At 43.6% G+C, this 22,733-nt stretch overlaps 1 protein-coding gene across 2 annotated transcripts in view; it reads left to right on the forward strand.

Moving 5' to 3' along the window:
* GC (GC vitamin D binding protein) overlaps positions 1 to 22,529 on the forward strand; it is a 44,653-nt gene extending 22,124 nt beyond the window's left edge. Inside the window, exons 3-13 of one of the 2 annotated variants that reach the window (XM_087935757.1) lie at positions 2,149 to 2,281; positions 3,284 to 3,495; positions 6,947 to 7,079; positions 8,429 to 8,523; positions 9,362 to 9,491; positions 11,027 to 11,229; positions 12,766 to 12,898; positions 14,539 to 14,636; positions 16,061 to 16,202; positions 19,606 to 19,701; positions 21,312 to 22,529. In XM_087935757.1, coding sequence (XP_087791883.1) covers positions 2,149 to 2,281; positions 3,284 to 3,495; positions 6,947 to 7,079; positions 8,429 to 8,523; positions 9,362 to 9,491; positions 11,027 to 11,229; positions 12,766 to 12,898; positions 14,539 to 14,636; positions 16,061 to 16,202; positions 19,606 to 19,665 — 1,339 coding nt within the window. In that variant the 3' untranslated portion in view covers positions 19,666 to 19,701; positions 21,312 to 22,529. Of the gene's footprint in view, positions 1 to 2,148; positions 2,282 to 3,283; positions 3,496 to 6,946; positions 7,080 to 8,428; positions 8,524 to 9,361; positions 9,492 to 11,026; positions 11,230 to 12,765; positions 12,899 to 14,538; positions 14,637 to 16,060; positions 16,203 to 19,605; positions 19,702 to 21,304 lie in introns of both variants that reach the window. The other variant, XM_087935756.1, reaches the window with a different exon arrangement.
* The last annotated feature ends 204 nt before the right edge of the window (positions 22,530 to 22,733 follow it).

Genomic DNA, 22,733 nt, shown 5'->3' on the forward strand with positions numbered 1-22,733 from the left:
TTCCCAGTCAGAACTGATCTTAAACAGTTCCCCAAGATAAGCACATACCTTTCAGTGCTGTGGAATGCTGCCAAAAACAGAAGTATCCAATTAATTATAACAGAAACCAACCGAAGTACCAGAAAAAAACTGACCAGAGTACACAGAGCTTCAAGGAGGACTCGGAATCTATCAAACTACTTTGCTTCCTGCAAAGAGTTCGTCACTGAGGTCTGACTTTTATCCTTTAAGGGAGGGGCAATCACCTCCCAGCCTTACTCCCGAGTTGTCCCTTCTGTTTCAGCTGCTGTCGCCTTCTAGGAGCTATGCGCACATGCACACTGGGCACAGGCTCCCCGGGGTCTTCTGCTTCGCTGCTGCCAGACTCCGAAGGCTCCAGAGGCAGCACCCCACTCCCAAATGGTCCTGGCCCCATCCCTGCATCAGACGCAGGTCCCTCATCCAAGTCGTCTCCAGAACTCCTCCCTGACTGGTCCCCATTCTTCCTCACTGTCCGATTCCGCTGCCATCTGCACCGGCTGCCGGTGAATCACAACAAAAGCTAGTTATGACCTCATTCTGAAGTTACAACAGCCCCCTCCCACATACACATACTCATATCATGGTGGCAAACGGGTTCACCTTAATGGCTATTTCGCAGTCACATGACCATAATTTTTGATGGATTGTTTTGCCCAATTTCCTTGTTTCCCAGCAAAAATAAATAAAATACCCATTGCATAAAATAAATTCACATCATTCCTTTAACAACTGCTGCAAAAAGAAAAAAGAAAGAAAATGCTGTAAAATGGAGTCCGGTCACATAAGCGACCCATTTTAATAATGATTTACAATCATAATTCCAGGCTCAACTATAGACTTCCTCTATAGCTATGGGACAAACAGTGTCTGCGAGATCCTAGACTGCATTGGCTTTTCAGGGCAGGGATACCCATAAGAAAAGAGTCCAAAAAGTTAAGATGGCTACAGCCTTGCAGTTAAAGACAGTGGTGGGATTAAAAACAAAATTACTACTGGTTCTAGAAGAGCATGTTTTGTGTGCTTTGTATGCAGCATTCAAAAAGCACCCATTTTAAGCTTAAAAACTTACTTTCTGTGCAGAGGTGGTATTCAGCAGGTTCTGACCAGTTCTGGAGAACCGGTAGCGGAAATTTTGAGTAGTTCAGAGAACCAGCAAATACCGCCTCTGACTGGCCCCGCCAACCCCATCTCTTCCCTGCCTCCCATTGAGTCCCAGCTGATCGACTGGGTCTCTTTTGGTTGCCCTGCACGGGAGAATGGAACTGGAAAGCAGGTTAGTGGGGTGGGAAGGGAATGGAGATTTTGCAGTATCCTTCCCCTGCCACACCCACCAAGCCGCGCCCACAGAACCGGTAGTAAAAAAATTTGAATCCTACCACTGTTTCTATGTCAGCACTGGTGAATAAAACAGCTGAGGCGCAGCAATCCGTTCTGCTGCGCAAATCATCTGAGCTGAAAAACACGGAAATATAGGTCAGGATAGGACAAGGGTGGGTGAGCAGAGCTGGCTGATCATCGGAGCCAGCGGTTCAAAAAAAATGGTCCGAATCAGCAGCATCCCACCATGGTTAAAGGTCAACCCCTGAAGGGGAGGGGTCCTTGGTGCTCTCTGAGCTTGGTGGTTTTCTTGCAGATGTTTCATTACCCAACTAGTTAACATCCTCAGTGCCAGAAAGGAGTGTTATTTGCTGTCAATTTATATTCTGGTCAGTGGTGGGATTCAAAAATTTTTTACTACCAGTTCTGTGAGTGTGGCTTGGTGAAGTGGGCATGGCTTGGTGGGCATGGCAGGGGAAAGTTACTGCAAAATCCCCATTCCCTCCTCACCCCACTAACCTGCTTTCCAGCTCCATTCTCCTGTGCAGGGCAACCAAAGAAGACCCAGCCAATCAGCTGGGACTCAGGAGGCGGAGAAGAGATGGGGTTGGCGGGGCCAGTCAGAGGTGGGATTTGCCAGTTCTCTGAACTACTCAAAATTTCCGCTACCGGTTCTCCAGAACTGGTCAGAACCTGCTGAATCCCACCTCTGTCTCCAAGACAGCCCAGCTCTGGCCCCCCACAGCTGCAACAAGCAGATCTTTAAAATCAGGTGTCAAGTCGCTTTTCTTTTTAACTTGGCTTTTGCAGATCAATCATCATAAACAGCCGGAAGTATTCCAATGCCACCTTTGAGCAAATCATCAGTCTCGTCAACGACATGCTAGACTTGGCCAAAAAATGTTGTGGTGCAGGAGCTGATCCAGACTGCTATGAAAACGAGGTAAATTTCAACACCCACGCAAAAAGCAGATCCAGTCTTCCTCAGACCAGAGGCGTTTGAATAACAAGGACCAATAGAAAAGAACATGTATAGAATGGAAAGGAATAGAATGGAATGGAATAGAATAGAATAGAATAGTAGAGTTGAAAGGGACCTTGGAGGTCTTCTAGTCCAACCCCCTGCCTAGGCATGAAACCCTATGCCATTTTAGACAAATGGTTATCCAATCTCTTCTTAAAACCTCCAGTGTTGGAGCATTTACAACTTCAGGCTAGTTTGTAATCTTCCTTAAGATAGCTCGCTGGATTCAGTGGAAAAAGTGATGGGGAATTAAATGAAACTTTGCTGATCGAGAGTGGAATTGGCCTTCTCTTATTCCTCTCCAGAGAAAGTTGAGGGACTAAAGAAGAAAATCTGTAGCTCAGGGTTGAAATGAGTGGTCCTTGTTTCTCTCTCAGCGTTAATGTTGTTTTCTTGCAGAATTTCATGCCCTGAACTGGATAACGTCATCATAAAAAGGAATGAGGTTTATAGAGGAGGAGGAGGAGGAGGAGGAGGAGGAGGACTGTGTGGTCCTTGGTGCTCTCTCAGCTTGGTGGTTTTCTTATAGACATTTCATTACCCAAATTAGGTAATATCATTAATGCTACACAGGAGTGGGGTTTGCCCTCTGTTCATATACATGCAAACTTCACTCCCTTCTAGCATTGATGATGCTACCTCCTTGGGTCATGAAACATCTGCAAGAAAAGAACCGAGTTCAAAGAGCACCAAGGAAGCCTCGAAATTGGATGAGAGTAATATTGTCAGCGTCCTAGAAAACCTCCCCTCCAACAAATAACTCTTGAGACAGACATCCTCTCAAAAGTGCTGTTTATAATATGTCTAATATGGCTTCCAAAGCTGAAAAAATAACACGCAACTCTTTCTCTCTGTGTCCCCTCTCTTCCGTGTCTTACTTTCCCACCAACCCTCACACGTGCACATCCCACTCCACCAAAGTCTACTGCTTTCTCTGAAAAATCCTGCCGCCCAGATGCTCCTTTCCCAAGACACCCAGGGATAGCTGGATGCTGCACTCAACACGGCCTGGATCGAAAGCTGTGCCTGGCAGCCTTGAAACACCCTCCTAAGGAGTTCCCGACCTATGTGGAGCCATCCAATGAGGAAATATGTGACGCCCTCAAGAAGGACCCTCGGGGATTTGAAGAGAGGTGAGATGCAGAAAGTGCCGACCATCTTCAGTGATGAATTTCCGCTTTTTCAAGAGGCAACTGGACTTTCTTTGCTTTTCCTTGAGGAGGTATCGCTTCTCATCCAAGAAGCTTCTTCGGTTCTGGCTGAATGGTGGAGAATGGAAGGATTTATACTCCTTGCAGTCATCTCATCCTTAGTACTCTTTCTGAGAGTCGTCGAGGCCACTTGGAGGTTTCTCTATGTCCGTAAGGACAGCTTCCATTCTTCACCATTCAGTCAGAACTGAAGAAGCTTCTTGGATGAGAAGTGAAATATCTTCAAGGAAAAACAAAGGAAGTGCAGTTGCCTTTTGAAAAAGCACTTTGGGGACAACCATGAACTAAATGACTGAGACTCTCCAGACAACTTCTGCACATGTTGCAAATTAGTCCCAGGCCAAGGAAGTTTAATCTGAAAGTGTTGGTGTTGTTAGTTGCAAAGTCGTGTCCGACCAGTGATGGGATTAAAAAAAAAAAAATTATTACCGGTTCCGTGGGCAGGGCTTGGTGGGTGTGGCAGGGGAAAGATAATGTAAAATCTCCATTCCATCCCCACACCAGGGGAATGTTACTACAAAATCTCCATTCCCTCCCCACCCCACTAACCTGCTTTCCAGCTCCGTTCTCCTGTGAAGGACAACCAAAGGAGACCCAGCCAATCAGCTGGGACTCGGGAAGTAGCAAATAGATGTGGGCGGGGCCAGTCAGAGGTGGTATTTGCCAATTCTCCGAACTACTCAAAATTTCCACTACCGGTTCTTCAGAACTGGTCAGAACCTGCTAAATACCACCTCTGTGTCCGACCCATTGAGACCCCATGGACAATGTTCCTCCAGGCCTTCCTGTCCTCTACCATCCTCCGGAGTCCATTGAAGCTCACGCCGACTGCTTCAGTGACTCCGTCCAGCCACCTCCTTCTCTGCCATCCCCTTCTTCTTCTATTGCCCTCAATTGTTCCCAGCATTCGACTCTTCTCCAGGGAGTCCTTCCTTCTCATTAGGTGGTATCTGAATATCTGAAGCTTGACTATCCCCATTCTTTCTGTGAGAAGAATGTATAAATTTATAAACTGTGTTGGAAATATTGTTTAGGGAATCACATGTTGAGTAATTCAGGTCTCCAAAAATGTTATTGATTTAACAGTCTCCAAATTCCTTAAAACTCATAGCAAACATTAAAAAAAAACACTAAACACTTATTTCAGATTGTAAACACACACTGAAGCAAACACACAAACCTCAGTTAACACACTGTAAACATAATTATAACACTCACCGTTCAAATGAAGAGACTCAATCCACATTGCTTGATTTAATCAGCCCCATTTCCAGGATCAGCACATATACACACTCATACCTCTCAAGTTTCACTCTAAAATCAGCGCATACACACTTCCACACCCAAGACAACCTTCCCTATAAACAGTGTCTCGGTACCCATTTTCTCTGCAGCTGCCCCTAAAGGCAAAACTCTTTGCTTTTGGGAATATATAATTCTCCTTTCTTCACGGCTGTGAGGATTTCATTTGTTGGAAGAAAAAATCTAGGTTCAATTCCAAGCCAGGAATAAAATGGAGGCTGATTGAAAAGAAAGATTCTGTTCTTCAGTGAACAGAACCAAGACATACACAGTGTCCAGTTTGGGGACAGCTGACCAAATGGAGTTGAGAATGGGTGGGTTTTATATCTTCTGGATTCCTATGGGGTCATGTAGGGTTCATGGCTGGCTCTATAGGCAAAGGGGGAAAAGCAAATCCTAGGTGTTTGCCTGAGCTAATCTTATCAACTTTGGCTTGTTGCTTCTCTGGAGTTTCTCTCTGACCCAGTCTTTCTGAATGGATTACCAAATCTTCATTTCTAAAAGCTGGCCTCCTCAGTTTCTGTTTGGGGCAGGGAGGCTGGTGTGGTCTCTACCTTCCTTAAGATTTTCCCCCATTTCTACTTCAGGGGAAATATTCTATACCATTTTTTTAATATTCCCCCCAAATTTTTCATTCTCTAGAAGGGTGGGTGCTAACTTCCTACACATTTCTATTTGTTCTTATGCAATCCCGGCTTGAATTGGGACCCCAAATTATTTTATTTATTTATTTATTTTATAATTTGTCAAACGAAAACACGAATAATATAAAAATAAAATGACAGGGATGATAGGCACATAAGTGCACATGCACGCCCCCTTTAGGGACCTCTTAAATATGAAGGGAGGTCCACAAAAGTCAATTTGTGACTAAAACTGTGGAAATTTGTAGCGGAGACAACTGAATCAGGCAGAGCATTCCAGATTCTGACAATTCTGTTACAAAAATCTGTATTTTTTACAATCAAGTTTAGAACAGTTTACGTTGAGTTTAAGACAGTTGTTTGCGCGCGTATTACTGCAATTAAAACAGGAAAAAAGTCATTTACAGGTAAAACATTACTACATACAATTTTGTATGCCATGCCTACCGCAAGCGATGCAGTTCCAGGTTATCCAAACTAAGAATTTTGAGCCTTCTATTCTTCTGACATTACTTTTTCAGTCTGCTGTGAAGACCCGGGGCATGGCACAAAGGCAACACAGTCAGATAAGCAACAAGAGTCCCTTTATTATATCCAACTTCGACCCCAATGTCCACGTTACCTTCCGGCTGGAGAAAAAATCTCCCAGGAACAGCCTTTGACTGCAGAAAATTAAGTCCAAAATATGAGCAACACAAACTGTAACTTAAAGTCCAAACAAGCCAAACTGAAGTAATTAGTTTGGCAGGGCAGGAACAAGAATTTCAGACTTCAAAATTTACACAGTTGGGAAGATGCCAGGAACACAGATAAGCCACAACAATACAAGATAAAGTCACGTTTGCTCCCAGCAGCCTGCCACACGCAGCCTGCCTCTCTTATAAACTGTCTTCCCAGCTGTGGCTAATGAAGGGAATCAGGGCCCTTTCCTCCCCTGTAAGCCATGCAACCCACACTGCTCTCTTCTCCGTTCCTCCCTGCATGCCCTAGGATGAAGAGTCGGTTGGCCTGAGTCTTCCTCTGAATTCCCTCTCCTTTGTTCTATCTCTTCCCTGCTCTGCCCAGCCGGACTTTGCCCTTCCCCAACCTCCTCCACAGACAACAGAGCTACACTCCCACCCCCTGTCAGCTGTCTGGCTTCCTCCTCAGATTCAGACTCTGACAGGGGCATGACATCTGCCTGGAAATGGAATGATAAATAGAAGTGTCCCTGGGGCCAGATTTGCTTTACAACCAGGTTGCTAACTTAACAACTGCAGCAATTCATTGAACAACAGTGGCAAGAAAGATTGTGAAATGGAGCAAAGCTCACTTAGCAAATAGTCTTAGGCTCAATTGTTGTCATAAGTCAAGGACTACCTGTATTTATCTTTATTTAGTCTTCCATGCTACTCCTTTATCTTCTTTTTTTATGGCCTGTCTTCTAGGTTTTTGGTTGACTATTCCAGTGACTACAGCTACGCTCCTCTGCCAATCTTGCTGAACTCTACAATAAATTATTTATCCATCATTAGAACCTGCTGTGCCAGCATACAAAGTAACATCTGCTTCTTGAAAGAGGTTGGTGCATTCTTCCCCCTGCTCTTATCAGCTGCCCCATAAACTGTAATCATTTCATCTCCATTCCGGCCTCCCATTGCATTCGAAAACCTATGGTTAGATCTCCGTCCTGCCAAATGATTTTTCTATGCATGTTCAGGTGATCACTTGGCCAAAAGTGTCAAGCTGATCAAAGGTGACCCAAACAATAGCATATTTTTAAATAGAGATAGATGATAGAGAGATAGATAAATAGATAAATAAATAGATAAATAGAGATAGATGATAGAAGATAGATAGATAGATAGATAGATAGATAGATAGATAGATAGATAGATAGACAGACGAGATGAGAGAGATTATAGGTAATGATAAATGATAGATATAGATAGCTGGATAGATAGCTGGATAGCTGGATAAATAGATAGATAGATGATAGATAGATAGATAGATAGATAGATAGATAGATAGATAGATAGATAGATAGATGCATGCATACCAGTGGTGAGATTCAAAAATTTTCACTACCGGTTCTGTGGGTGTGGCTTGGTGGGCATGACATGGCTTGGTGGGAGTGGCAGGGGAAGGTTAATTGCAAAATCCCCATTCCCTCCCCATCCCACTAACCTGCTTTCCAGCTCTGTTGTCCCGTGCAGGGCAACAAAAGAAGATCCAGCCGATCAGCTGGGACTCAGGAAGCAGAGGATAGATGGGGGCGGAGCCAGTCAGAGGTGGTACTTGCTGGTTCTCTGAACCACTCAAACTTTCCGCTAACGGTTCTCCAGAACTGGTCCGAAGCTGCTGAATACCACCTCTGATACATACATATATTAGAGATTATAGATAATGATAGATAAATGATAGATATACTTAAAAGAAAGAGAGAGAGAGAGATGATAAATTTAAGCAGGATATTCACCTCCCACTTGGAAAGTTGAGAGTTCAATCCTAAATAGCAGCAGATGTTTCTCTCTCTGGATGCAAACAATATACAGTATATCTGCTGCAAACTCCATGTGGAAGAAAGAGAATCCAGCCAATAAATGTTCAGCTCCATCCGGTCACCCCAACTCTATCTCGAATGAAGGAATTACAGGGTCATAAAAAGGGATTTTTTATCCTATCCACTGAATGCATTTGTTTCTAAGATTTAGAGAATGTTTTAAGAAAGTCTGCTAATGGCCCCTCAGCTCTGTGCCTTAAATCAGGGATCTCAGATCAAAATCCCGTTTTTCTTTAAACGGAGTAAAAATGTACTGTTGGCCTACCAGGTTAGCTGACGCTCTATTGATTTGGAGGGAAGCGATTGCATGTATCAAGTACATGTGTGATCTCTGCCTGATCGTTTTTCGATTCCTTTTCTTCTGCAGAGGTTACGACACAAGCCTGTCCAGGCATTTGCCCATGTATCAAACAAAGCCTGCGCTCTCGACGCCTTGCTTGGGAAAAATAAAACGAAAGTCAGGTAGAGTGGAAATCCTTTGGTCTCGTATATCTATGCCAGGTCAGAATTATTATTTTTTTTTTTATAGATTTACAGATTAACAGAGTTGGAAGGGGCCTTGTAGGTCATCTAGTCCAACCCCCAGCCCAAGCAGGAGACCGTACACCATTTCTGACAAATGGCAGTCCAATCTCTTCTTGAAAGTCTCAAGTGATGAAGCTCCCACAACTTCTGAAGGCAACTTCTTTTCCATTAGTCGATTGTTCTCACTTTCAGGAAATTCTTCCTTATTTCCAGGTTAAATCTCTCCTTGGTCACTTTCCATTCCTTATTCCTTGCTGGCCTTCAAGTGCTTTGGAAAATAGTTTGACCCCTTCCTCCTCTCTGTGGCAGCCCCTCAAATATTGGAAGACTGCTATCCTGTCTCCCCTGGTCCTTCTCTTCCCTAGACTAACCAAGCCCAGTTCCATTTTAGCAGATTAAATTCTCAGCTATGCTCAAAGGTCTGTTAGAATTCAAGAATTACTTGCTTTTCCTTTCTCAGTATTGACTTCCAATTCGTTGCCTAACAGTCTAAATGTCATATCAATTCAGCAGCCACAACAGTGAAGAGAGCTACAAATAACTACCTCTACATTCTACTGCAGAGATGTCCAACCTTGGCAACTGGGGACTTCAATTCCCAGAATTCCCCAGGCAGCATTGGGGAATTCTGGGAATTGAAGCCTACAAGTCTTAAAGTTGCCAAGGTTGGACACCTCTGTTCTACCACATCAAAAGGAAAGCCAGACCTTTTTGAGGTGCTAATTCAACTTGCTAGCTAAATTCTCATTTTTTCTTCCCTTCCCTAATGCTCTAGCTACTTAATAAAATTCACCCAGCAAACTCCAAGCCTGTCCTTTGACAATGCCATAGCCCTCGCTGGAGAAGCATCGGAAATTCTTTCCAAATGCTGTACTAGTTTGGAAGAACGTTGTTTCCAGAATGAGGTGAGTGATCAGGAAAAGTAGATCTTATTTCTACAAATTGTAGAACTAGTTGATGCAGCTTTTTCTGGACTTAACTTCCAGCGGGGCAGTGGTGAAGAGTAAGATTAATTATGGGGGCAGAAGAATCCTCTAACCATATCTGAAGATGTTATAATATCAGATCTGCTCTAAGTTCTAACTTATAATGATCAAGGCCTGGTCAACCTGTGTGGTTCACTTGCTATGCCCTAAGCTATCAACAGTCCTTGACATACGACCACAACTCAGGCCAAAGTTTCCATGGTTAAGAGATATAGCTGTAAAGTGAGTTTTTTCCCCCATTTTATAACCTTGTTGCCAGAGTTCTTAAATGAAGCACCGCAGTTGATATGTTAGAAACATGGGTTATTAGTGAACCTGGCTTCCCTGTTGACTTGGTGTCATGCCCCTGTCAGAGTCTGAATCTAAAGAGGAAGACAAACAGCTGACAGAGAGTGGGAGTGAGGCTCCGTTGGCTGTGGAGGAAACTGGGGAAGGGCAAAGTCCGGCTGGGCAGAGCAGGGAAGAGGTAGAACAAAGGAGAGGGAGTTCAGAGGAAGACCCAGGCCCACCCCCTCTTGATCCTAGGACATGCAGAGAGGAATGGAGAAGGGAGCAACGTGGGTTGCATGGCTTACGGGGGAGGAAAGGGCCCTGATTCCCTTCATTAGCCACAGCTGGGAAGAGAGTTTAAAAGAAATGCATGCTGAGTGCAGCAGCCGCTGGGAGCAAAAGTGGGTTAATCTTGCGTTGACTTTGTTTGTCTGTGTTTCTGGTGTCTTCCCAACCATGTTACTGCCATGCCTTCACATCTGGAATTCTTGTTCCTGCCCTGCCAAACTAATTACCTCATTTTGCCTTGATTGGACTTATAGTTACAGTTTTTGTTGACCACGTTTTGGATTTGAGTCTCTGCAGCCAACGGCTGTTCCTGGGAGAGTTTTTCTCCAGCCAGAAGGTAACCAGGTCGTTGCGGGCAGAGCTAATAAAGGAACTTTATAAAGGTGGGAGTAGGAATGGATTTCCAGATTGGAAAAAAATGCAGACTACAGGAATCCTTTGCAAATGACCAGCTGTCTGCAAGGACTATAAATACTTCCATTCCCTATTATCATGTCAGAACTGAAGAAGCTTCTTGGATGAGAAGCGAAACATCTTCGAAAGAAAAAAACAAGAAAGTCCAGTTGCCTCCTGAAAAAGCACCTTTTACATAATGGTCATACATAAGTGTAAAAAAACAATCATAAGCTGTTTTTTCGGTGCTGTTATAACCTCAGTCACTAAAAAAAAATCGCTATATGTCTACGACTACCTATACAGAAGACCTTGATCTTCTCACTTCCCAACAGAAATTTTGGACTCTATTATGGTCGTAAGTCAAGGGCAACCTATATTTTTATTATAAAAACAAACCAAAAGGAAACAGTTGATGGTTGAGTCATGATCCCTTCAGTCAAATGCTGTCAGTCCAATTGTGTTGGTTGTATTGCAAACGACAATGTTCTCCTGTCTTCCAGCTCAAACTTCACATTGCCCACATCTGCAATACTGCCTGCAGTGGGAACGAAAGACTCCAAAGTTGTTGCAGATCTAAAGATGACGTGGAAAAATACTTGTGCATTTACTTGCTCCCGTGGGATAGGCCTTCCCGAGGCCCTCAGGCTCCCAGTTCAGTTGACGAAGGCGTTTGCAGAAAAGATGGCGAAGTAGACATATATCGGTAAGGGGGGGGTTGGCACCATTTTTCTCCTTCTCTAGGGGCAGGATTTGCATGCAGTACTTTCCAACCGCTTCATGGGGCTGTGAAAAAGAAGGTCACTTGCTCTAGAACCCAGAAGTGTATTTATTTCTTTAGATTTATACACCGTCTTCCCTTCTGGAGCTGAGGAAAACATACATAGTTCTTCTTCACTTCTTTCTCCAACATCAGTTGGGTGAAGTATGTTGGAGTGAAGGAAGAGTATCTGGGCTAGGGTCACTCAGGAATTTATTTATTTATTTTTATTTATTTATTTATTTTTGTCAATTACTTACAAGATAATAGGTATAAGTAAAAACATAGTTATGAATACATGGATACATATAAGAGAAATAAAAGAAACAATAGGACAGGGATGGTAGGCACGTTGGTGTGCTTATGCAGGCCCCTTACAGACCTCTTAGGAAAGGGGTGAGGTCAATAGTAGACAGTCTAAGGTTAAAGTTTTTGGGGTTTGGGGAAGAAACCGCAGAGTCAGGTAGAGTATTCCAGACATTGACCACTCTGTTGCTGAAGTAGTATTTACTGCAATCAAGTTTGGTGCGGTTAACCTTGAGTTTGTATCTATTGTTTGCTCTTGTGTTGTTACGGTTGAAGCTGAAGTATTCATTTGCAGGTAGTACATTGCAATGTATGATTTCATATAATATATTTAGATCAGACCGAAGGCAGCGTAATTCAAGGTTTTCTAGGTCTAGAATTTCAAGTCTGGTGGCATAAGGTATTCTGCAAGAAGTAGAGTAGTGGAGAACTCTTCTTGTGAAATATTTCTGGACTTTCTCAGCTGTGTTAATATCAGATACGTAATGTGGGTTCCAGACTGATGAGCTGTATTCAAGTATTGGCCTAGCAAATGTTTTGTATGCTCTCGTTAGTAGTGTGATATTACCAGAGAAAAAGCTACGTAGGATTAGGTTAACAACTCTTAACGCCTTTTTGGCATTTTTGAATTGGCCAGGATTAAGACCAAACTGGGTCTCCAAACTCATCACTACATCTCTTTGATCTTGCAAAGGCAACGTTATCCAGAGTGATCAATATTTGTCAGTATTCCCGGGGTTATTTTCAGTGGGGGCTGCTGGGGGTTCTCAGGGATTCAGGAGAGCGTGTAGTTAGGATTCTGTGCAGTTCAAAGAACACCCCCCCCAAATCCCAGTCCTGGCTGGCCCTGCCCACCCCTCTCCTCCCCTCCCAGGGGTCCCCACGTGGCCCGTTTTGGATGCAGGTAAGTGCAGGGCGTGGCAGGAGGCTTGTGCATGGGAGGTCTGGGATGGTCACTCCTAGGTTTTCATTTCTTCATCCTCTCAGCTGATTGGCTTGTTAGGGTTGCGTGCGCGTTAGGTCCGCATGCGCACGATCACCCACTGAACCGGTAGCAACTAAGGTAGGATCCCACTACTGAGAGGTATGTGTCATTGTTGAAGCTGTGGTGCTCAAGGCTGCAATGGACACCAAAGTTCCATTTGTCTGCCATATTTTTTTTCCCCCCTTTGGCAGTAATATTTATGACGTGGCCCAGATATACACCCGTGCTCCCGAGGCTCTTCTCATTACCTTGTATTCTGCCAACCAAGCTGCCGCCACCGATTGCTGTGGCCTACCAGATCCCAAAGCGTGTTTCACAGAGAAGGTAAAAACTCAGAATCTTCTCAGATGGTCTGAAATAAACGGATGTATTTGCTAAACAGCCTATCCATGGGAATCTTCTCAACTAATGGTCAGCACCCCCTGCTTGGAGTTAGGTGAAGGTCAAGGGAATTTGAGGAAGACTGTAGTTTCTTAGGGCTAGGTAAAGATTCTAGGCTGACCCCACTTTTAACTCCACCCCCTGGTTCTGATACTCGTCTCCTGCTGATGTAGATGTAGAGACAAAGCGGGAGGGAGGGAAAGAGAGAGAGAGAAAGAGGTATAGGAAGATGGAGAGAGAGAGAGAGAGAGATGATAGAGAGAGACATGATAGAGAGAGAGGGATAGAGATAGAGGGATAGAGATAGAGATAGAGATATAGGGAAAGGAAGAGGGGGAGCAAGAGAGGGAGAGAGATAGAAATAGAAATAAAGATAGAGGGAGAGGGAGAGATAGACAGGATAGAGAGAGAGGGATTGGGAGAGGGAGAGGGAGAAAAATAGACAGACAGACAGATGTGGGGGGGGCAGTCAGGCAGTCAGGTAGGTGGGTAGGTAGAGATGAGAGAGGCAGAGTCAGGTGTGAAATCCACATCTGAGGGTGCAATTAAACTGATGTATTGCCAAAACCTATTGGAGTGAAATAAAGGTCAACATAATTCAAGGGAGGTTGGACTTAGTTTTCTTGTGGCTATGCAAGGATTCTCGGCTGATCGCTCTTTTAACTCTGCCCCAGGTTCTGCCACTCTTTCTCGTACAGAGGATGGGTGCCCATGGGTGAGATGCTACCTTCAGGGAAGCCAGACATATTTTGTTCCCACTTCTGGCGTCCTTAGAAATTTCCCGAAGAAATCTCTATGTCAACTGCTGGAATCAGACCAGATCAGATTTATATCTCACAGGTCATGCGACCTAGGATTGCATTGGCTTTTTTGGCGGCTGCCGCACACTGCTGGCTCATCTTTAAGTAGTTGTCCACTAGTTGTCCAAGATCTTTCTCACAGTAACTGCTATTGAGCCAGGTTTCACCTAGTCCAGTGTTGGCTCACCTTTTCATCGTCGCATGCCGAAAGCGCGCACTTGCGTGCATGTGCATGCAGACACGTGCCTGCACCCATAATGCAATGCACACGCGCGCTCTCCCCGCCCCCTGCACATACTCCCCCATGCTCCTACACACACCCTGCACATGTACACGTGACACCCCCTGTGCTCCCCCCCCTTACACATGCAGGCATGTCTCCCACATGTGCCCCACCCCACGCATGCGCAGCAGATACCCAACAATCAGCTGGCTGGTGGGGGGTGCACACACCTGCGCAGTGGAGCAGAGCTGGGGTGATGGCTCACGTGCCGGCAGAGGTGGCTCTGCATGCTACTTCTGGAACGCATGCCATAGGTTCACCATCCTGGACCTAGTCTGTACCTATACAGATCATATCATTCTAGTGCAGGGGTGTCAAACTCAAGACCTATGGGCTGGATCCAGCCCGCAGGATGCTTAGATCTGGCCTGTGTGGGACGCCCTGAAAACAGTGAAGGACCAGCCCGTGGTGCCTCTGCCACAACAAAAAGGTTCGCCACCACTGCTCTATGATATGGCAATATTCTTCATTAATGCAATGATACTTTTTCTGAATTCTAGGCTTCAAAAACAATAGCCCCATTGCATGCTTTGATTGAAAAAGGAAATGAGATTTGTGGGGAATATACAGATCATACCCACGTGGAATTCCTCAAGAGGTAAAATTTCCACAATATTTGCATGGAAATTTGTATTTTATACTGCTTTAGAGGTTGGCTATCTGACTAATAATCATTTTCTCAAACAAATTAAATGAAATGGATGGTTTCAATTTTCAATCAGATAAGATACGTTTGATTAAGCAGATTGACAGCTCTGCACTTTTTTTACCCCTGGGATTCCATTTAAGGAATTATAAATTGCTTTCTTGCTTATTCTTATTTGTTTTTCGGGCAGAAGAACATTTCAATGTGCTTCCTTAGTTGTAAAGCCCCCGTAGAGATATGAGAATTCCTCTTTAAAATGCCAATTGCAGAAATTTGGGTTATTTGGTCCAAAAAATGTAAAAGTGTCCTTATTTTATCTTGGTTTCACTGCTCAGCCTCCACCTGCCTTAGTTTTATGCCCTCTGGGTAGATTGGAATAAAAGTACCGTAGTCCTCAACTTACAAGCAGAATTGAGCCCAACATTTCTGTTGTTAAGTGAAAAGTTAAGTGAGTTTTGCTCTGAGGCCATGTCATCCCTGTTTGCGACTTTCTGACAAGCAATGAGAGGGAAGGGAAAAAGAGAGGGAGGGGAGAAAGAAGGAAGGAAGGAAAGAAAAGAGAGGGAGGAAGAGAGGAAGAAAGAGGAAGAAAGGGAGGGAGGGAGGGAGGTTGTATGAGGGAAGGGAAAAGAGGGGAAAAGAGAGGAAGGGAGGAAGGAAGAAAGAAAGAGGAAAGAAGGAAGGAAGGAAAATGAGGAGAGGGAGGGAGGAAGAAGGAAGGAAAAATGAGGAAAGGAGGGAGGAAGAAGGAAGGAAGGAAAAGGAGGAGGAAGAGGAAGAAAAAGGAAGAAAGAGAGGGAGGGGAAGGAAGGAAGGAAGGGAGGGAGGGAGGGGGGAGGAAGGAAGAAAGAGGAAAGAAGGAAGGAAGGCAGGCAGGAAGGAAAATGAGGAAAGGGAGGGAAGAAGAAGGAAGGAAGGAAAAATGAGGAGAAGGAGGGAGGAAGAAGGAAGGAAAAATGAGGAAAGGAGGGAGGAAGAAGGAAGGAAGGAAAAGGAGGAGGAAGAGGAAGAAAAAGGAAGAAAGGGAGGGAGGGGGAAGGGAGGAAGGAAGGAAGGAAGGAAGGAAGGAAGGAAGGAAGGAAGGAAGGAAGGAAGGAAGGAAGGAAGGAAGGAAAAAACAAACATAGGTAGTCCCTGACTTACAACAGTTCATTCAGTGACCTATTTAAAATGAGGCAAAACTCACTTAACAACGGTCTCACTTAGCATAAAGAGCCTTTGGATTCAGCTGTGGTTTATGCTGAGGTCTACCTGTACTATATTTTCTTGCACCTGAATATATGAAATCAGATCTTGGCTACAGTATTTCTGAGGAACCTGTGTTTTCTTACCTTAAAAAGTGGGGTTTAGTAACATCTTCCTGTTTCAAATTGCAGGCTTAAAGCAAATGCATTAACCCTGTTTCCCCCTGGGACTTTGGATGCTGAAAATCAGGCCTCTGCTCTGGTGGAACAAAGGATTAGTTACGTGACCAAGTGCTGTCATCTGAATGCACCTCCAACGTATTGTGGAATACAGGTAAGTTCACAAGTCTGTAGAGATTCTCAGCCCTCCAGATCATGGTTGTCCCAAAGGTGCTTTTTCAGGAGGCAACTGGACTTTCTGTTTTTTTTTTTCCTCTGAAGACGTTTTGCTTCTCATCTAAGAAGCTTCTTCAGCTCTGACTGGAGGGTGGAGAATGGAAGGATTTATATTCCTTGCAGACAGCTTGTCATTTGCATCCTTTTAGAGGGTCGTTGAGGCCACTTGGAGGTTTATCTCTGTCCTCAGGGGTTTTGTTGCTGTTGTTTTGTTTTTGTTTTTGTTTAGTGGGGGGTTACTAATGGAACATACAGTTTAATGATTCTTTCAAGTTCAAGCAAGAAGGCGTTATAATGTTCTTCTGTAGTGTTACAGCCGGAGAACACAATGTGCCAATCAAGAGACGATAAGTCGGCAGCTAAGAGTTCATAATTGGCTTTTTTTTTTTAATTGTATTTTGGAGCTCCATCATTATGATCTTCTTTTAGAGGATGTAAATTTAGACAAAAGTCAATCATGCTATGGTCACTGTTTGAAAATGGTTCCTGTATTTGTAGGCCATAAATTGAGTTTGAGCTGTTGCAGAAGATGAGATCGAGGCAGTTGTTTAGTCTGGTGTTGTTATATAACTAATTGATCCAGTCCCAGTGTGGTAACGGCATTGTACAGGATTGAATGAATGGGTTCAGATTTAGTGTCCAATTTATAAAAGGTAAGTTGAGGTCACCAAGGAAAATAAGAAGGTGTGGGCAAGAGGCAGCCCATGTCAGTAGTGAAGTTCACACCTGAGTGGTGCTCCTGGTTTGTGTAGTCTGCATTTTTTTTTCCTGTGGAAATCCATTCCTACTCCCACACCATTCAAAGAGAGTTTATCAAAGACTTTTAGTTAGAAAATTTGGGGTGAACCCTCTTTGAATGGTTTGGGAGTAGGAATGGATTTCCAGATGGGGAAAAAATTGCAGACTACAGGAACCATTTGCACTACCGACCCTGATGACAAAGATAAACCTCCAAGGAGCCTCAACGACCCTCTAAAAGGATGCAAACGACCAGCTGTCTGCAAGGAGTATAAATCCTTCCATTCCTCACCATCCAGTCAGAGCTGAAGAAGCTTCTTAGATGAGAAGTGAATTGTCTTCAAAAGAGGAGAAAAAAAACAAGGAAGTCCAATTGCCTCCTGAAAAAGCACTTTTGGGACGTCTGAGTTCACAAGCACTCCTTTTAGCAAAAGAGTGTTTTAAATCATGAGAGCTGGTACGCTCTTCCAAACAAAGAACACCACCGTACCTCAAATTCCACACCTGACTGTTCGCCATAACTTATTCAAGTTATGCAAGACCGAGTGACAGATTTCTGGTCTGCCTTCTATGCTCTGCATGTTTGGGGAACTTAGCAATAGCGTTTAGACTTTTAGATACTACCTCGTAATAATGGTTTACACCACAACATTCTTGGAGTGGTGGGGGGGTTAAAATGTCAGTATTATTTGCATTTTATCCCCCAATAATCTGGGTTCTCATTTCACCAACCTCGGAAGGATGGAAGGCGGAGTCAACCTTGAGGCCCATCGGGATCAAACTCCAGTCTGTGGGTAGAATTTGCCTGCAATACTACATTTTAACCACTGTGCCACTTACTATGGGTTCTTGTTCCATCCTTAAATAATTGGGAAAATCTAAAAGCCTGACTCGGCAATTAAAATTCCAAAAAAACATTCTCCTTGTGGGCAACTGCAGGAGTTAAGCTTCTGGATACAACTTCACAAAATCAGAGAAAGAACAAGGACTCTGCAGTCTGAAATTATAGGTTGCCTTCCTTTGATTTAAACCATAATATGGTTTATTTAATTTGGTGTTCTTATTCTTCAAATTATAGTTGCTCAAACTACAGTTTAGGGCTTCACAAGTTGTGTGAACCCTGTTAATAAAAGGTTGATTAAATCAGCCATGAATGAACCATTGTCCTTAGCACAACAATGTAAGTGAATCAGGTCACCATCATCCATTCATTCATTCATTTATTTGTCAAGTGATTATAAGATAACAGGTATAAATATAAACATAGTTATGAATACATGAAATTGATACATATAAGAAAAGAAACCAGTAGGACATGGACAGTAGGCACATTGGTGCGCTGATGCACGCTCCATACAGACCTCTTAGGAAAGGGGTGAGGTCAATAGTAGACAGTCTAAGGTTAAAGTTTTGGGGGTTTGGGGAAGAAACCACAGAGTCAGGTAGAGGATTCCAGACATTGACCACTCTTTCGCTGAAGTCGTATTTCCTGCAATCAAGTTTGGTGAGGTTAACCTTGAGTTTGTATCTATTGTTTGCTCTTGTGTTGTTATGGTTGAAGCTGAAGTATTCATTGACAGGTAGGACATTGCAATGGATGATTTTATATACTATACTTAGATCGGACCGAAGGCGGCGTAGTTCTAGGTTTACTAGGTCTAGAATTTCGAGTCTGGTGGCATTAAGGTATTCTACAATGAGTAGAGGAATGGAGAACTCTTCTTGTGAAATATTTCTGGACTTTCTCAACTGTGTTAATATCAGATACATAATGCGGGTTCCACATTGATGAGCTGTATTCAAGTATTGGTCTAGCAAATGTTTTGTATGCTCTAGTTAGTAGTGTGATATTGCCGGAGAAAAAGCTACACAGAATTTGACAGGGGTTAGTTAATTGGGATATATTGGCAGATCAAATAAATATATGGATTGGAGACTAGACTGGGAAGTCAGAAAAACATCTAAGAATAAGCTGTGTTTGTGTGTATAAGACTTGTTCTCAGGGCTGGTCTGCTGGGGGTTCACAAGGGTTCAGAAGATCCTCTAACTAAGATTCTGTGCAGTTTGGAGAACCCCCAAATCCCACCCCTGGCTGGCCCTGCCCACCCACCCCATCTCCTCTCAGGAATCTCAGGATTCAGGGAGGGCGAAAAATGGGCCTCTTGGAAGTTCAGGAAGGCCGGAAATGGGCCCGTTTCTGGCTTCCAGAGAGCCTCCGGAGCTCAGGAAGGCCGTTTTCGCCCTCCTGGAGGCTCGAACAAAGCCTCCGGAGCCCGGGGTGGGCAAAAACACCACTCACCATGGTGCAGGAGGCCGACTAGGCCACACCCACCATGGCCACGCCCACCCAGCAACCGGGCAGAGAACCCTTTGCTAAAAATTTTGAAGCCCACCCCTGCCTGTTCTGCTTAGAGAATATCCATCACATAAAACCTTGTTTTTCTACAGCAATTGATGAGTCATGTTTAGCTGGATGATACCAGATTGAGTAGAGAATGGGACAATTGTCAAAATCTTTTACCCCCCAAAATACACACTAAAGATTTGAAAGCTGTAATTGAAGGAATCCATCGAAGTGTTCTTGTTGTTGTTCTTGTTTTCAGGTCAAAGACCCAGCCGCTACCATTTGTTTCCTAGCGGACTGCATAGAAAACGAATCCTGAGAACATTCTTTTTTAAAAAAAAAAATACTCAGGTAGGTGAGACACTAGCAAAAGGCTGAAGCTGGGCACACCGAACGTGATAAAATCTTAATATTGTTAAAGAAAACACAAGTGATTTTTAATGTCTTAGGATAGTACTGAGATCATATGAAGGTTTAGTACGGCTTTCGTAAGGTCTCACTTGGAAGACCGCATCCAGTTTTGTTCACCACATTATAAAGAAGATGCTGAGATTCTAGAAAGAGTGCAAATAAAAGCAACAAAGATGATCAGGGGACTGGAAACTAAACCATACGACGAACAGTTGCGGGAATTGGATATGGCCAGTCTAACGTAGAGAAAGACTAGGAGTGACATGATAGCAGCGTTCCACTTTCTGAGAAGCTGTCACAGAGAAGAGAGGGTCAAGCTTATTTTCCAAAGCACCCAAAGTGATTTTGGCCCCCATTTTGTGGCCTGTTTCTCCAAGGCAACCGAGGGCAGGTCAAGAAGCAGTAGGTGGAAACTCGTCTTAGATAGATCTAATCTAGAATTAAGGAGAAATTTATTGTCGGCGGGAACAATTAAGGAGTGGAATATCTTTCCTTCAAAGTTTAGGTTCTCCATCACTGGAGGTTTTTAAGAAAGGATTAAATAACTATTTGTCCAGGAGGTATACAGTCACCTGCTTGAGAAGGGGGTTGGACTAGAACAGGGGTCTCCAACCTTGGCAACTTTAAGCCTGGAGGACTTCAACTCCCAGAATTCCCCAGCCAGCTTTGCTGGCTGGGGGATTCTGGGAGTTGAAGTCTTCCAGGCTTAAAGTTGCCATGGTTGGAGACCCCTGGACTGCAAGACTCTGTTAGTCTGTATTCTGTATTCTCAACTGTAATGTGGCTTGCCATAATGGGAACAGGTTCAGACAATGGCTGAGCTATCATAATGCAATGAAGTCCAAACTACCCACCTCCATTTTTTTGCCTAGACTAATGATTGTGTGAATCCAGCTGGCCATTATATTCTCTGCTATACCCCATTCAGGATTCAATAAATCGTTTTTTTTAGTAGGTCTTTATCATATTTGAACCTCAAACATTAAAATACAAACTAAGCTAAAAGGGAAAGGGAATACAGTAACAAAAATAAATAAATATAAGTAACCCAAACAATTATACATGAAACCAATTTATAAGAAAACCACCCACCTAAGTGGTATCTATTTATCTATTCACATTTGTATGCTTTCAAACTGCTAGGTGAGCCTGAGTTTGGGCAAGGAAAGGGAGCTCACCCCATAATGTGGCACTTGGGTCTCGAACCCAGACTGTCAGCTTTCCAGATGACAAGCTCAGGGTCTTTAACCACTGAGCCATCGTGCCTCCAATAACCCTGGTAACTGTTGGGATTTATTAGTAATCATATGCTCCATTGATAACATTTCAAAATTTGCGTGGAGGCCTGATTTGTAGAACTGAATTCTCCTCCCTTTATAACATTCTCCTGAGAATAGTGAGGGCAGGAATTCCATACCAAATAAATACGTAAGTTTTGACATTCGGGAATACTTTTCTGTACACATAGTCGTTTTCATTTTATGTTCTATTCCTCCATCATCCCATGGTTAATTTTTCCCTCCGTCTTTTTTTCATCTCTATCCCAGAAAGAAGAAGGAATTGAAATAAAGTGATACAAGGGGAAAATCATAAAGTCCAGAATCATTTCTCAAATGTTTGTCCAACATTTTGCAAGCTGGAATACAGTCCTAGGAAAATGTCTATTGTGTCATTGCAAAATGCTTCTCGTTTCAGCCTGCAGGTGGCAGGGTTACACCATCTATCAAATAGTATGACCTTCTATCCTGACTCTTGCATTCATTCTCTGTGTTTCTTGGAAGATACAAAGAAATAAAATGAAGGGGCCTTGGTGTTCTTTGGGCTTGGATGTTTTCTTCAGACATTTCATTACTCAAGCTGGGTAACAACAGCTGGTGATGTTACCTAGTTTGGGTAATTAAACATCTGTAAGAAAACAACCAAGCTCAGAGAGCACCAAAGACTTCACAATCTTCCTCCACCTCCTCCTCTCTCAAATCCCATCCCCACCTAGCACTGATAATGTCACCTAGTTTGGTAATGAAATGTCTGCAAGAAAACAACTAAGCTCAGAGAGTACCAAGGACTTCACAGTCATCATCCTCTTCCTCCTCTTCTTCTTCGTCCTCTTCTTCTTCCTCCTCCTCCTCTTCTTCCTCTTCTCCTCCTCCTCCTCTTCCCCCTCCACAAATTCCACTCCCATCTAGCACTGATGACATCACCTAGTTTGGTAATGAAATGTCTGCAACAAAACAACCAAATTCAGAGAGCACCAAAGGACCCCACAGTCATCATCGTCCTCTTCCTCCTCTTCTTCCTCCTCCTCCTCTTCCTTCTCTTCCTCCTCTTCTTCTTCCTCCTCCTCCTCCTCTTCCTCTTCTCCTCCTCTCCACAAACACCATTCCCTTTTAGCACTGATGATATTACCTAGTTTGAGTAATGAAACGTCTGTAAAAAAACAACCAAGTCCAGAAAGCGCCGAGGACCCCTCATTTCAACCCTGAGCTACAAATATTCTCCTTCATAGAAGAAATAAAGTATTCTGCCAACTGATGCCCGCCAGATGTGCTTGGATGTACCAGCCAACATAATCTCCCTACAGCTTATTTTACGGTGCTTAAAGGATGAGGGGGGAAGCCGGTCAAACTTTTGAAGAATTCACTTTGTTTTGGGACTGTATAGTGAGATACCCATCTGAGATAGCAACATTGTCACCTGTTCCTGCTCCTAAGTAGTTTGAATGTTAGCTTGAATACCGTGCTTAGAATAAAAAAAACTATTTTAAGATCCAGACCCAGGACAATATGGTGCTGTTTTAAACCTGAGGAAAATGGGAAGAAAAAGAAGGTTGGAAGTATGAAATGATGGCTCAACTACGCTAGGATTGCAAAACACAGGAACATGACAACGAGACACCTTCTCATCTCTGACTGCAAGATCTCTTGTGCCACCACTGCAGGCTCAATGCACCTTCCTGTGGTTTACTAAGAATTTTGC

Source organism: Pseudonaja textilis, chromosome 6 (genome assembly GCF_049901715.1).
Source record: "Pseudonaja textilis isolate UNSWEBS1 chromosome 6, rPseTex1.2, whole genome shotgun sequence".
Lineage (NCBI taxonomy): Eukaryota > Metazoa > Chordata > Lepidosauria > Squamata > Elapidae > Pseudonaja > Pseudonaja textilis.